The sequence below is a fragment of the Dreissena polymorpha genome, chromosome 2 (genome assembly GCF_020536995.1).
Source record: "Dreissena polymorpha isolate Duluth1 chromosome 2, UMN_Dpol_1.0, whole genome shotgun sequence".
In the NCBI taxonomy this organism is placed as follows: Eukaryota; Metazoa; Mollusca; class Bivalvia; order Myida; family Dreissenidae; genus Dreissena; species Dreissena polymorpha.
Window position 1 is genome coordinate 31,770,587 of NC_068356.1, and position 15,180 is coordinate 31,785,766.

At 39.4% G+C, this 15,180-nt stretch overlaps 1 protein-coding gene across 1 annotated transcript in view; it reads right to left on the reverse strand.

Annotated features, from left to right (window-relative positions):
- Nucleotides 1-138: 138 nt before the first annotated feature.
- Nucleotides 139-15,180, reverse strand: part of LOC127866497 (splicing factor 1-like) — a 38,917-nt gene continuing 23,875 nt past the window's right edge. The window contains exons 9-13 of the mRNA XM_052407048.1: nucleotides 13,409-13,558; nucleotides 13,009-13,132; nucleotides 10,362-10,640; nucleotides 9,819-9,926; nucleotides 139-1,417 (exon numbers count right to left, since the gene is read on the reverse strand). Coding sequence (XP_052263008.1) covers nucleotides 1,143-1,417; nucleotides 9,819-9,926; nucleotides 10,362-10,640; nucleotides 13,009-13,132; nucleotides 13,409-13,558 — 936 coding nt within the window. The 3' untranslated portion in view covers nucleotides 139-1,142. The remainder of the gene's footprint in view (nucleotides 1,418-9,818; nucleotides 9,927-10,361; nucleotides 10,641-13,008; nucleotides 13,133-13,408; nucleotides 13,559-15,180) is intronic.

Consider the following 15,180-nt stretch of genomic DNA (forward strand, 5'->3'; position numbering starts at 1 on the left):
GCTAGGTGTGAGGTGTGATGGTGCAACTATACGGATTATCAGATGATGAGATCTAGTATTTGAAAGATATATTTTTCTTGATAAATTCGACTATCATACTCTTCTTGAAAATCGTTCAATTATGTTAAGGCAATCACATTCAGCAATATAAGTTTATGTATACAACACGAAATCTATATGCATGCATGTACAAAAAGAAAGAATCTATCCCGGTACTTATTTGAGCAGTAATTTATCTCACTCCATGCATACTCATGTCTGTTCTGTATATATGAGCATGAATGGATTTAAGTACAAAAACAATGGTTTGTGCAAGTTTAACATAAGCAGTACTTAAGTCCTTAAGGACTATACTCAATGCACTCTTTAGAAAGCATTAATGTTTGTTCCAAACAATTTAAAATCCTTACACAAAAGACACGGGTATTTAGAACAAATTAAGTTTGTACATGTTATGTGATTATTATTGCCAAAATGCTCTACTATCAATTATGTGATTATGCTCTATCAACTATTAAAAACAGAAACAAAACAGAAATAAATGGTAAAATTGTCCATTTTTAAACTATGAAGGCTTAAACAAACATTCATATTGCATATCTTATTTTTTTAAACTATGTAATAACAAAGATCTTATTGAGTGAAACCTTCAATAACTGCATGACATCATGCTTTCATAATTAATTGGATGGAATCAGGTACATAAATATTCAGAACAACACAATAATTAAAAGTGAAGTATGTTTATACACAATTGAATCAATAAAAGGAAATAACAAATGATTTCTTAAAAGTATTTGCATCCTTTTACAAATCACATATATCTCTTAACTTATAAACTAAAGGAAAGTATAAAATGGTGAAAAGCACTCAATTCTCAATGCATGTAAATAATGAAAATATTATTGCAAATTCTATTCATTCATGTTATTTGAACAAAGCAATCATATACTGTAACACCTTCAGAGTCTCTTGCAGACTTATAATGTGAGGGATGAATAATAATAAACTACACACCAATTACATCACCATACACATGTACACTTTATCCGGAGATCACGCATAAACTAGTTTTCCTCCATATGTTAAATTAAACAAACAAAGACAAAGTTAAGTTTTTGGTCACTCATTCCAAACCAAGCTCAGTTTGGCGGAGGGGGTGGTGGAGCTACCAGCAGTTGATTGACGTTGGACATCTGGTGGTGTTGATCATAGCCGCTGGGTGGGGGAGGGGGCATATTGTAGGAGTGCCCTGAGCTGGGGGGAGGGGGTGGGGGCACTGAGTTGGGCATGGACTGCATGGGCGGTGGGAGCTGTTGCCATGGCATCTGGTTCATAGAGACTGGTGGTGGAGGTGGTGCACCACCCTGGGGCTGCCATCCTCCATGAGACGTGGGTGGGGGTGGGGGCACTTGACCTGAAACAGGCACACATACGCAACTGTATTTAAATGGAAATTAAAGGATCTTATGAACCAAAGACACTTTTCAGCATTTTTTTAATGACATGTTTACTACTACAATTAGGATATTTTCGAATTTCATAAAGAAATAAGTTACACTGTAATATAAATTTACAAATAATAATGCAACAAAACAAAAAGTCCAAAGGATCTAGACTGTTGACTTGTTACCACGAGGAATTGAAATGTTTTGGTCAGCTTAAAAAAATCTTGAAAAATCTAAACTTACGGCCAGGGCCAGGGGTTGCCTACTCTGAGGCCCAAATGCCCCACTATATGTAGATCATTGCCCTAGCAGGAGATCTTAGGTGTTGAAGCCCCATGTACTCCCAAGTGTTAGAGGCTTATTAAAGATGAGCAACATTTTTTCTTGAAACTCAAGTACCAAGTTTTTGACCCCACATTACTCCATTTCAAATTTGGCAGAGTTATAATTGGGGTAAATGTTCTCACCAATTGTCATACAAATTATGCAATAAATGTTCCCTGCTTTTTGTTTTAATTGAAAAACCTTCATAGGTTTTGACCCCGCTTACCAAGTCACTAACTCGGCCAAGATATCATTAGGACATATTTTGCCAAAGTTCCATGACGATTGGGAAATAAATCTGCCCTTCTGAGTATAATGGACTTGCTGTTATCAGGTGAGCTAACAAGTACCATAAATTATTTAAGTTTTTGGACAATTAAAAATAGTTATTTTTTGTGTGTCCGAAAATTCAGAACAAGGGACAAAATTGTCACAAAACCAGGTTTTCATTGTGAAAAAAAAATCTGATAAAGGGAGACAACTCAAACTGAACTTTTGAAATGAACAAACAAAATTAACCCCCTTTGTAAGTTTGTTTTAAAATAAATCTATTTTTAGTCATGGCGACCTTGACATTGGAGATATTGATGTGATTCTTTTGTGCGACACACCGTCCCATGATGGTGAACAAATGTGCCAAATGATTTTAAAACAAATTTTTTAAATAAAATTCATTTTAATTATTAAATACTTACCTGTTATCGTATGCTTATACTTTCCAAGGGGAAATAACTCATCCGGAATTTTAACTGGGAATCCGCCACCTCAATACCGTAATACAGGCCAGGTTAAACATAGTGCAATGCAACCTAGCCAAAAATCGGTAACCAACCCTCAATATTCTTTCAATATATATACAAAAATATTAATCGAATAGCGGGGTGGGAGGTGGGACTTACCGATAACAGGTAAGTATTTAATAATTAAAATGAATTTTATTTAAAAAATTTGTTTTAATGTCATAAATACTGACCTGTTATCGTATGCTGATTTTGCAGCTGCGGTGGGAAGGTTCGTATATATTTTCCCAACACAGTAGAACCCATAAACAGGGTTATCAGCTAATGATATCAAGTAATCTTCGTTAAAACGGTATTAATTATGACTTCTCGGACAGAGTAATATGTCTATGTCGTAAAGAAGACACTACTGTTAGTGAAACCACAACAAGCCCAAACGTATACAAATTGTATTGTTGGCACTTCAGAAAACGAAGATAAAAAGATGACAAGGTGGTCGGATTCCTCCAGTAAACAGCTTAGAGCACGTCAAAAAGTGGGGTGTGATTAATATATGCCCACAAAACAGACAGAGCTCTTAATTCATGCGGTCAGATCCTAAAAAGGAATGAATCCTTAGATAGGATAAGATTAACTTTCCTTAGTCGAGGTCTAACCCCGAGAAATAGAAGCCGCAGACACATCTCCCCCCCCCTTTTTTTGGGGAAATGAAGAGTGTCTTTGAGAACCTCGAATGGACTTCTGACTAACACTGCTGAGATAGAACTTCAAAGCCCTGATTGCCCAAAGAAGTTTATCCTCATCTTCATGACTACCAGTTTAAGAAAACTTGGAAACTTGAAGGCAGAAGCCATATAGAGGACTTGATATTTAGCAAGGAATCCTGGCTGACACAACAAAGTGAAAACGACAATAGATCCAACTGGAATTGGTCGTATTCAACAGAAAAAGCATGAATTTCACTTCTCCGTATGGTAAAAGCCATAATAAGAAGGAAAACCGTCTTAAAATTATATTGGAACTGTTAATAAGCCTGATGAAAAAGGTTCATAGGGAGCTCATTAAGCATCCCAACATGTTACACAAGTCAAAACCGCTTAAGAAGGTAAAGGAACGAAAAACATAGTGTTGACGTTCCATAGTTTGGATCAGTTCCAAAATAGGTAAGACAGCACAGAGTTGCGATGACTTACACAAAACAAGGTATACGAAAGCATAATCTCTATCCTTTGATGAAGAAAAGAACAAATTTCTTATCATCAAGAAAAAGATGAGAAAAACCTCTATGTATCTAGCAGAGTGATTAAGGTAATAACTATGCTCTCAATTACCCAGTAAAAAATGAATTTCCATAGAACCTTTATACAGTTCTGATGGAATTATCCTTGCACAAGTAACAAGGATTGAAACTCTAACAGAAAAACGTTCTTCTGTAGAGATAACTAAAAGTTATTAATGGCCAGACATGAAGTGGCACATGTTTGGATCAGTAAAAATATGTCTCAGTGAGATATGATATTTGACCTGTGAAGAAGTTTCCTGAAAATAATTGTACAGGAGACTTAAAAGGTCGTAGAACCATAATCCCATGGTTCATTACGTATATTTCATGAAATTATGGCAAAAACTCAGTTATTGCAAAAACTCACCAAGAAGGCAAGATATTCAAGTTTATGTCAATGAACGAATGTATAACAATCGCACACCCTGCTGGATCGATTTCTGTGAACTGCATTGTTGACGTTGTTCAGCATACCGGTATACACTGCGATATACGATCGCATAACGCTAATAACTAGCGTTTGATGATAAACAACATTCTTTGATATACTATGTACACCATGCAACTCGTCTGCAACTTCACTGCCGCGCATGCGCGATTACATTATTGTACCCAACGGAAAAATAATTCGAAAGAAAGAACTGCAGGACAAAAGGTCCAACAGGGCGTTGAGACGAACTGGTATGAGAAAGACGATAGAGAAAATTTGTTGTTCTTGCAAAGAACGAATAAGTTCCTGATTTCCAGTTACAAGGAGTGATAATATGACCACCTCCGTGTCTGTAAGTAAACCACGACCGATGTGTGATAGTTGAAACCATCACAAAGGAATCGTGAAAATGTGTTGTAAATGAAAAACAGCTAAAAAGAATTTTCGCTTTTCAAGATGTAGATGTGCAGGTGATATTCGTTAGGATACCACATAATTGAGAAAATCAAGATACGTTGTTCTATGTGATCGTCCATAACCTTATCTGCTCATATCTGTATAAGATGTAAGGAAGGTTGTGGTAGAATAAACTATATTCTTGCCAAGATAATCTTCTAGTCTAGACACCACTGAATAGTGGTAAATAATGACAAAAAGATGGAAATCTGTGTCATTAAATAATCCCGAGATTAATACAATTATCTTAAAAATAAAGCTGAAACGGACGTAAGAAAAGACGTCTCAGCAGAAGGACCGGTGACCGGACCGGTAAATACCGACCGGTGACCGGAACCATTTGTCAAGGATGGGTGGGCAAAGAAACCACGGCAAGCCGAACTTTCCCACTCCAAACACACTTGAAAATTGGTAGAATAGGACAGTGTTTAACACTTATAAGTTAATGACCTATCTACAGAATATAGCCTCTTCTTGAACCAATAACAGGCGCCTTTAAAATCCTGGATAATACAGGTCGCGAAGTCATCGATTTGCGAAGTACGGAAATATGATTGATAGTGGTACCTCCGGAATCGGAGGTGTGATGGCAGAAAAAGGTGAAAACCCTAGGGGTAACCTTAAGCGGGTCCACGCTTGCCGGTAGAATGCATGGAAGTCTTAAATTCTGACTTGATTAATCCATTTACTTCAAGACTTCTAACCTAGACGAATTCCGAAAGGAATACGACCAGTTATAGGAAGACGGCCTGTTATGGCCAGAAGTGTAATAGAAGAATAACTTTAAGATGAGGTCCCTCCAGATCCTAGGATCTAATATCTGAGTTCAATAGGTCCTAAGCCATCTACAAGACTGTAGCCGCTATGCGGTCAATCTGATAGGCAATCCTATGTATCAGAACTCTTGTTGATTCCAGTAGCTTGAAAATATGCACTGCCGTAGGAGCAATAGAAAAGCAGAAGTCGATACAAATGTCGTCTTGCTAATCCTGCTAGCGTCATTAATGTGTCCCAACTGTTCCGTGACACTGACTGCAAAGTCTGTAGCCGACAGGTAAAGGCGGTTAAAACAATTCATCCTTCGGGTCTCGAACATAAATTAATAGAGGTCAAATAGTAATGTTCGACCTCAATGCTAATCTCCGAGCCCACTTCAGCCGATCTATCTGCAAGACCAGTAGTCTGCATGTAGCCGGTTGAGATAGAAGTACAAATAACAGATATAGCATGATTTGGTGACCGTCGCTCGTAGAAAATCAGTATTGAAAAACACAAAAAGTCATGTAGATTGTTGAATCCATAAAATATAGTATTCAATACAATCATAGCCAGGGGTATACAACTATGTAATGTAGACGATACCCGTGATACTAAAAATTGACCGATGAAAACACAGTGGAATACCGGTAATTGGTAAGTGGTGACCGAACCGGACCGGTCAATGACCGGTAACTGTAGCCCGGTGAACGGACCAGTCATAATATGACCGGTGACGTTACCAGTTAAAGACCGAAAAATGGTGGAATCCATATGGTCTGTTATCAATGTCAAGCACTGCTCGGAAAAGAAGATCATGCCAAAAAAAAATCCAATCCGATGGCGATGAGACATCACTTATTCTGACCGGTGATCAGTGATCGGTGATATGACCGATGAATGGTGACCGATGTCCGGTGATCGGGACCGGTATAATATAACTGCGTCAGAATGGAAATATCTGGTGCAGAAGAATGACCATCCACGAAGTCATCTGATAATGTTAACCGGAAAACAACGGTAGATTATCAGTATTAATAGGCATAAGTGTCCTTGTAGTCGTAGTGGAGAAAAGAACAGCTTATCCCGAAGCCTGAATGTTAAACGAACTAGTGTTCGTATACAACTACGGCTCGGTGACTGCAACATGTGTGGATGCCATAAGAAGAACCATCACACGTGGAATGGAGACATGATATTCCTAAAGGAATAAAATGGAGAACGTCGATATGACCAGTAGGTTCATTAACGCCTACGTGAGAAGTGGCGACATCCATATAACTTCGATGCCGAAATATTGTTCGGCTACGCTGGAAATATTGTCTTCTACAATATTGTCTCCGTGAGCATTGACATGATCGCTTACGAGCGTATCAACGCCGAGAACTGCTCAATGAAGGAGAGGTATGTTCGATAAATATCCAGTGGTGCTCAATGCAGTCCGCTGATGTCTACGTGAAGGTTGACGACGTCCTCGTTTCCTGCGATGTCGAGATCTGGATCGGCCGAGATGTGGATCGGCTGCGATGAGACCGAGATCTTCTAGAATAACGTCTCCGTGAGTGACGACGTGATCGCTTACGAGAGCCGCGACGATGAGAACTGCTCGACGAAGAAGAGCGTGTCCGATGTCTAATCCTTGATGAAGACGATGTATTCAACGAAGAATAGGAGAATAATTCAATGAAGAAGACCGAGTTCTTCTTCTTGACCGGTGACTGGTGTTATCGGTGGCAGGCCTAACTGATGACTGTTGACCGGTGACCGGAGCGGTGATCAATGACCGGACCGGTGACCGGACCGGACCGTTGACATGACCGGACCGGTGACATGACCGGTGACCGGACCGGACCGGTGACATGACCGGTGACCGGACCGGTGACATGACCGGTGACATGACCGGTGACCGGACCGGACCGGTGACCGGACCGGACCGGTGATCAATGACCGGACCGGTGACCGGACCGGACCGGTGACATGACCGGTGACCGGACCGGTGACATGACCGGTGACCGGACCGGACCGGTGACCGGACCGGACCGGTGATCAATGACCGGACCGGTGACCGGACCGGACCGGTGACCGGACTGGACCGGTGACCGGACCGGACCGGTGACATGACCGGTGACCGGACCGGTGACCGGACCGGACCGGACCGGTGACCGGACCGGTGATCAATGAACGGACCGGACCGGTGACATGACCGGTGACCGGACCGGCCGGTCAGACGTCGATCAATGGTCCGTGATCAACGTCCCCGGTGACGTACCGGTCATATCATGACCAGTGTTGTCACCGGATAATGACCGTATGGCGGATGCCAAATGGTCCGGCATTGGTCGATGTCCTTGACCAATGCCATCGGGCAAAGACCGGCTGACGGGTGTCGCCATATGGTCTGATGTTGACCGACTGTCTAAGAGACTTAGCATAGTACGGTCGCGATCGTGCCCGATACCCGGTGACTGATACTGCAACTATCATCCATGATCTGCGAAGTCACCGGGTATTTATCCACTCTTGTTTCTGCGACCATCATGTAGTCGAATATATGAAAAACAAGAGCAAAGCATATTCAACCATAAACTGGTCACAGACCAGATTATCATACGGCACATAAAATCATTATTTGACCATAATGAAAATTATAATAATACTGCCGTAGATCATAAATTAAACAAAAGTTTAATTCAAAACAGATGAAAAATAAAATGACGATCAATTAGATTGTCATACGGAACGTTAAAATCATTATTGCACACAATGGCAAATGATAAACAATCTGTCAATAGAAGAACACGCTTTGCACGATCTCGTAACACATTAGAAGAACATGCTTTGCACGTTCTAGCAATGTATTAGAAGAGCACGTTTTGCACGTGGTCGTTCGCGCCTGAAAACACCCAGCATGGTAGAAATAAACCATTGTTCGATAAAAACAAGCATGGCTTACCTTTTACAAATGAAACAAAATCCATTAAATCCACACAAATTAATCCGAATGAGAAATAAAAAGATAAATAACACAATTTATCTATTCAAAACCCCAATCAACCAAGTGAAAAACAATATTTTAATTCAGAGCCGTAAAAGACACGTATACACCTGGTTGATCCGGAAAGAATATTGAGGGTTGGTTACCGATTTTTGGCTAGGTTGCATTGCACTATGTTTAACCTGGCCTGTATTACGGTATTGAGGTGGCGGATTCCCAGTTAAAATTCCGGATGAGTTATTTCCCCTTGGAAAGTATAAGCATACGATAACAGGTCAGTATTTATGACATTAAAATCTCATAATGAATGACATAGTTATAGCCCAGACAAGCTCATTTATGGCTATTTTTTATCTTTGAACTCAAAGTGTGACCTTGACCTTGGAGATATTGACGTAATTTTTTCGCGCGACACACCGTCTAATGATGGTTAACAAATGTGCCAAATGATTTTAAAATCTCACAATGAACGACAAAGTTATGGCCCGGACAAGCTTGTTCCGCCAGCCAGCCAGCCAGCCCGCCCGCATTCGCCAATCTAATAACCAGTTTTTTCCTTCGGAAAACCTGGTTAAAAAAAACAATAAAAAAACAACAACAGGTGCCCAAACTGAGAGGCAACAAATACAGGTTGTCAACAATTTAGAGAAACTCTTAAAATATTGCATTGATGATAGGATACAGGTTTGCTCTGTGTATAGTGGTGATTGTTTCATGGAATAATAGCATGTGCTTGTAAATAATCCTGCCGTATAGCATACATTACTTTTTTTTATATGTTTTACTTGAAGCTGTTTAGTGAAACCATTGTCTATCATTGCTATACAATCTTACCCAATGTTATGGTCCATACCCTTAAGGCATTTGTCTTCCAGGTTTTATAAACTTAATCCGGTTGTAAAAATGCACAATCCACGTGTTGCCAGCTAAGCGCGACAGGGCATTAATTATGGACGAAAAACCTGAATGTCCTAAAATTTGTAGTCACAAAAAATAACTATTTTTGCTAAAACCAAGGGTGTCCGAAAATTAAGAGTGTCAGAAATTTAGAGTAATTACAGTAATTTGATTGAACAAGAGCTGTCACCATAGGATGACACATGCCCCCTATAAACGCTCTGATAGAAGTTATGAGCATTTTACCATGCTAAATCCTTGAAATGTACTAAGTGACCCCGTGACCTAGTTTTTGACCCGGCATGACCAATATTCAAACTTGACCTAGATATTGTCTAGATACAACTTCTGACCAAGTTTGGTAAAGATCGGATGAAAAGTATTTGAAATAGAGAGCAGACAGGAAGAGTGTGACAGACAGACAGACTGACAGTGCAAAAACTATATACCGCCTTTTCTTCGAAAGGGGGCATAAAAACATTCATACAACCTCTGATTGGTTGCCCTGGATGCATCCAAGGCATGTTTGACTGATTGGACGTTGGAGGAGGGGGTGGGGGAACCGCGCCCATCATTGAATTGGGTGGAGGTGGCACACCTGTGCAGAAGTGAAATCATATGAGCCTCATTTTGGGAAAAACAGGCGTATTATATGTGTGAAAAGTGTCTTCCAGATTAGCCTGCCCAGTACTACCTAAACTGGATTTTTGTTGGGAAGAGACTTTGGTAGAACAAATACTACCATAAAAGCAGAAATTTTTGTCCCAGATTAGCCTGTGCAGACTGCACTAGCCAATCTAGGACGAAACTTTACACAACTGAATTATGTCCAGTGTTCTCGGAATGAGGCTCAAATGATCAGCAATAAAATCAAAAGTTAAACAGATAGAAAATAGGTTTTTAGGTTTCAACTTTACTCATTTGAATACAAATCCAGCATTTGTAAAATAAGTCTGACATTTAAAGGGAGGAAATCAGCTGAAAGGGGAGAAATCACACCCTTGTATATATGTTAAGATTCAAGAAAACTCACCCATAGCCATAGACTGTGTAGGGTTGGTATTATGCATAGCAACTGGTGCTGAGCTCCAGACAGGGGGAGGCACAGGAGAAGCCACGTTCATCATTGACATTGTGTTTGGAGGAGGCACAGGGGATGGGGCGCTCATTTGCATATTTGGCTGATACTGCGATACCGGTGGAGGTGCTACTGGCTGGGGTCCCTGGTGTTGATACTGTCCAGGGGGATGATACTGCTGCTGTGACTGCTGCATACCAGGTGGGGACTGCATCTGGTTGGGCACTGGCATTCCTGCATTGGTGATATTGGCAAACAAATGAGCCGCACTCTAAGAAAATTTGATTTAATTCATGTGCCTAAAGTGTCTTCCCAGATTAGACTGTGCAGTCCGCAAAGGCTGATCATGGATGACACTTTCTGCGTTAAAAGTATAATAGTATAAAGGAAGTCTTTTCTTGTAACCAAACCAGTTTAGGCGGAAAATTTCATCCCTGATTAGCCAGTGCATATTGCACATCCTAATCTGGTTACAACACTTATTCCACATTCATAAAGCCCTGTTTTTACCTGAGCGGGGCTAAAATAACGCGAGTGGATTTATATTTTATGTGCACATAAGGGATTCCGCATAGATTTAATGAAATTTAGCAAAATGTGTTTGGACCTCTGTGTGGAATTACAAAATTTTACTAAGAACCGTTTGTAGTAAACTCTGAAAATTTTTATTCTTGACATTTCAGAATGTAGATTAAAAGCTCCTAATAAAATTTAATGTACGAGATTTACAAACTTATAAATGGGAGAGTTTGATTTGTGCAAAAGCACAAGGACTCCTGAAATGTCAACTTAAATATTCTTTTATCAAATAACAAGCAATATTTGGTCCAATGTGCATACTTTTTGCAAAATGATACTAAAACAAGGGCTGTTTGTAAAACATGCATGCCCCCCTATATGGGCTATAAGTTGTAGTAGCAGCCATTGTGTAAATACGTTTTTTGTCACTGTGAACGGTGGTGGTACGTTTTTTGTCACTGTGGTGGTGGTGGTGGTGGTGTTGGTGTTGGTGGTGGTGGAGGAGGAGGAGGAGGAGGAGGAGGAGGAGGAGTAGTAGAAGTAGTAGTAGTAGTAGTAGGAGTAGTAGTAGTAGTAGTAGTAGTAGTAGTAGTAGAAGTAGTAGAAGTAGTAGTAGTAGTAGTAGTAGTAGCAGTAGCAGCATTACAATACCAATACTTAAAAATGATCAAATGGGAAAAGGTAACCTAGCACTGGCAGTAAATATGAGGCTCATTTACAGGTCAGATTTGGAATCTCTGCTGTAAAATGAGATTTTGAATGAATTAAAGGGAGGCAAATCTGTAATAAAAAGAACATGCATAAACCGTAGTTGTTTCCCTTGTTTGAACCATGCTAAATCCTTATAATGCCTATTTCCAGTTTTTGTGACCTTCACCTGTGACCTTGACCTTTGACCTAGTGACCTCAAAATCAATAGGGGTCATCTGCAAGTCATGATCAATGTACCTATGAAGTTTCATGATCCTAGCCTCAAGCGTTCTTGAGTTATCATCCGGAAACCACCTGGTGGACGGACCGACATACCGACCGACTGACATGAGCAAAGCAATATACCCCCTCTTCTTCGAAGGGGGGCATAAAAATTGATTTGATTACAACTGAATTGTAAATAAACAAGTGATGTGATTGTCAGAAACACAATGCCCCCTATTGCGCCACTTTGAAGCCATATATTTGACCTTTGACCTTGAAGGATAACCTTGACCTTTCACCACTCAAAATGTGCAGCTCCATGAGATACATATGCATGCCAAATATCAAGTTGCTATCTTCAATAATGCAAAAGTTACCAATATTGCAAAACTTTAACCAAGGTTAAAGTTTTGGGACACAAACAATGAATGAATGACAGACAGATAGACAGGCCAAAAACAATATGCCCCCGATCTTTCGATCCAGGGGCATAAAAAGATTCATTAAAGATAACAATTTATGGTAAAGGAGATTTGTTTACAACAATTCTTTTTATAGTGTAGACCAAGAGCAAGGTACCTCTGTGCACAAATAATTAAATTATAAACATGAAACACATTAATTATTTTAAAAACAAGAGCTCTGCAGTCGGAGCTGTTTGCTCCCCCCAAACTGGGCCTTGACACAGGATTTTTTGCAATAGCGGTAATATACTGTCCAAGGCCGATGCATTAATCAGTTGACGAGTTATTGATCAGAAGATTTTTTACACTTAGTGTGACAGTGACCTTAACCTTTTACCTAGTGTCCCCAATTTCAATAGGGGCAATCTACTGTCCTGTGCCAATGCACATGGGAAGTATCAAGCCAATCTGTCCCTCCGTTCACAATTTATTAATCGGAAACATTTTTCACTCTTAATGTGACAGTGACCTTGACCTAGTGACCTCAATTTCAATAGAGGTCATCAACTGGCAAAGGCCAATGTACATGGGAAGTATCAAGCCAATTGGTTAATCTGTTCACAAGTTTTTGATCGGAAACGAACAGACAGAGCGACCAATATCCAGCAAAACAATATACCACCTCTTCTTCAAAGGGGGGGGGGGCGGGGCATAAAAATATATAAATATTTAAAAGGATTGACCATAACAAAGCCACGCCATACCTTGCATGTTTGGAGGCTGATTGTAGGTGGGTGGCTGGTGATACATGGTCTGTGGGGGGCGTGAGCTGGGTAGGGACAACAAGGAGGGAGGTGGACCTCGGTTGTTCTGGAAATTGAATCCTCCCTGAAATAAGCAGTGTATTTTCATGTCTTGCATCAAACAATTATATGTATGACTTTTTTACACATTTTAACTGAAACGCATTTGTATGAATCAATTTTTATTATTTAGTGTATTATTTAAATAAATCTCATTTATAACATGCAATAATCATTAATTTATAGTAAAAAACCGGCAATCCAGTATATCTTTATAATATGGTAACAAACGCAGTTTCAAACTAGATTTTACAGTATTGAAATACAGAATGCAGGCACATATTTGTAATTATTATGTTACCATAGGATTCGGTGGTGGCTGATTGAAGCGTGACTGGTGGCTCTGTTGCTGTTGGTGATGATGATGCTGGTTAAGTGGTTGCCGTGGCAACATATTGTTTTGTTTCGGGGGTGGAGGACCCTCTCCAAGCTCTGCCATCAGTGACATATACTGAAAAAACAACATGGCGATGATCTGCTATTGTTGCCAAGAAATTTTGTCAGAATTCACAGAAAGTATGTCAGAATTGTTAATGTAACAATGCATGGCCTTCAAAATTTTGTTGCAAACAATGCTATAACCACATTTATTTTCTTCAATCATTTGTAATTATGGGAAAACAATTGTCATCTCGATATCATAATTTAAATAATTCAGTTATCACTAAACAAGCAAAATGACGTTGTGCAATCACTAGATTATCAGCTTATAAGACTAAATTCATTTTAATTATTTAATGAAAAAATATCATATCTTTTGCTATTTAGAAAGTTGTCAAATATTTAATAACAAGCGCACCGCATAACAAGTGCCACGCTCGGCTGCAAAAGCTTGTCAGATTTTTTGTATTTTTTTTTTACAGGTCACAGTGACCTTGACCTTTGACCTAGAGACCCAACAAGAGGGCCATGATGGCCCTGAATCGCTCACCTGACTCATTAAGATCAGATGAAAACTATGACCTCTATTGTCTACACAATGTTTTTCTATGATTTGACCTAGTGACCTAGTTCCTGACTCTAGATGACCCAAATACAATCCCAATCCAGATTTCATCAAGATAAACATTCTGACCACAGTTCATAAATATTGGATGAAAACTGTGACCTCTATTGTCAACACAAGGTTTTTTTTTTTATTTGAACTAGATTTTTACCCCAGATGACCCAAATACAATCCCACCCAGATTTCATCAAGAATTCTGACCAAATTTCAGAAAGGTTGGATGAAAACTGTGATCTCTAATGTCTACACAAGGTTTTTCTATTATTTGACCTAGTGACCTAGTTTTTGACCCCAGATGACCAAATAAAATCCCAACCCAGATTTCATCAAGATAAACATTCTGACCAAATTTCATAAAGATTGGATGAAAACTGTGACCTCTATTGTCTACAGAAGGTTGTTCTATTATTTGACCTAGTGACCTTGTTTTTGACCCCAGATCAGAGCTCCAGATAAAAATTTGGTCAAATTCTTATTTACTCCCTATTTCGAAAATTAATTCTTATTTCACCCCCTATTTATAAAATCAATTCTTAACACTATATTACCAAATAATTTTTATGCATTGTTTTTGACACATCAACAATCCAACATTTTGGTTTATAGTCTTGGAAAAGCCTGGCTTTCTTTTCCGTTTCTTGCTTTCCCATAATCGGACAGCTTTTTCTGGCCCAAAAGACCCCACATCTATCTTGCTCATCTTGCTTTTTTTGCCTTCCACGCTTCGATACACCGCTTCGGTCGGCCATTTTGATTTTTTATTAAAAACAGTAACTGACACTTCGGCTTAGGTCATAATGGCATTTTGGTCGCCGTTAAAGTCATATCAAAAACATATTTAACATTTAATTTTAATGACATTTTGAATAGGTATGTTGTTTATTACTTGTGTATAAAAATTACGATAAGTGTAATTAAAAAGGTACTATAAACAGTAATGACTCGCCTGTAATACCAGGAGAACAGAATCGAGACTGTTTGGCCTTTCGACCGTTCTTAAGTGTGGCCCTTCCTCACAGCAAAGTGACGTTGACATAAAGTTGTAGTTTTAATTGAGCGCCTCGACA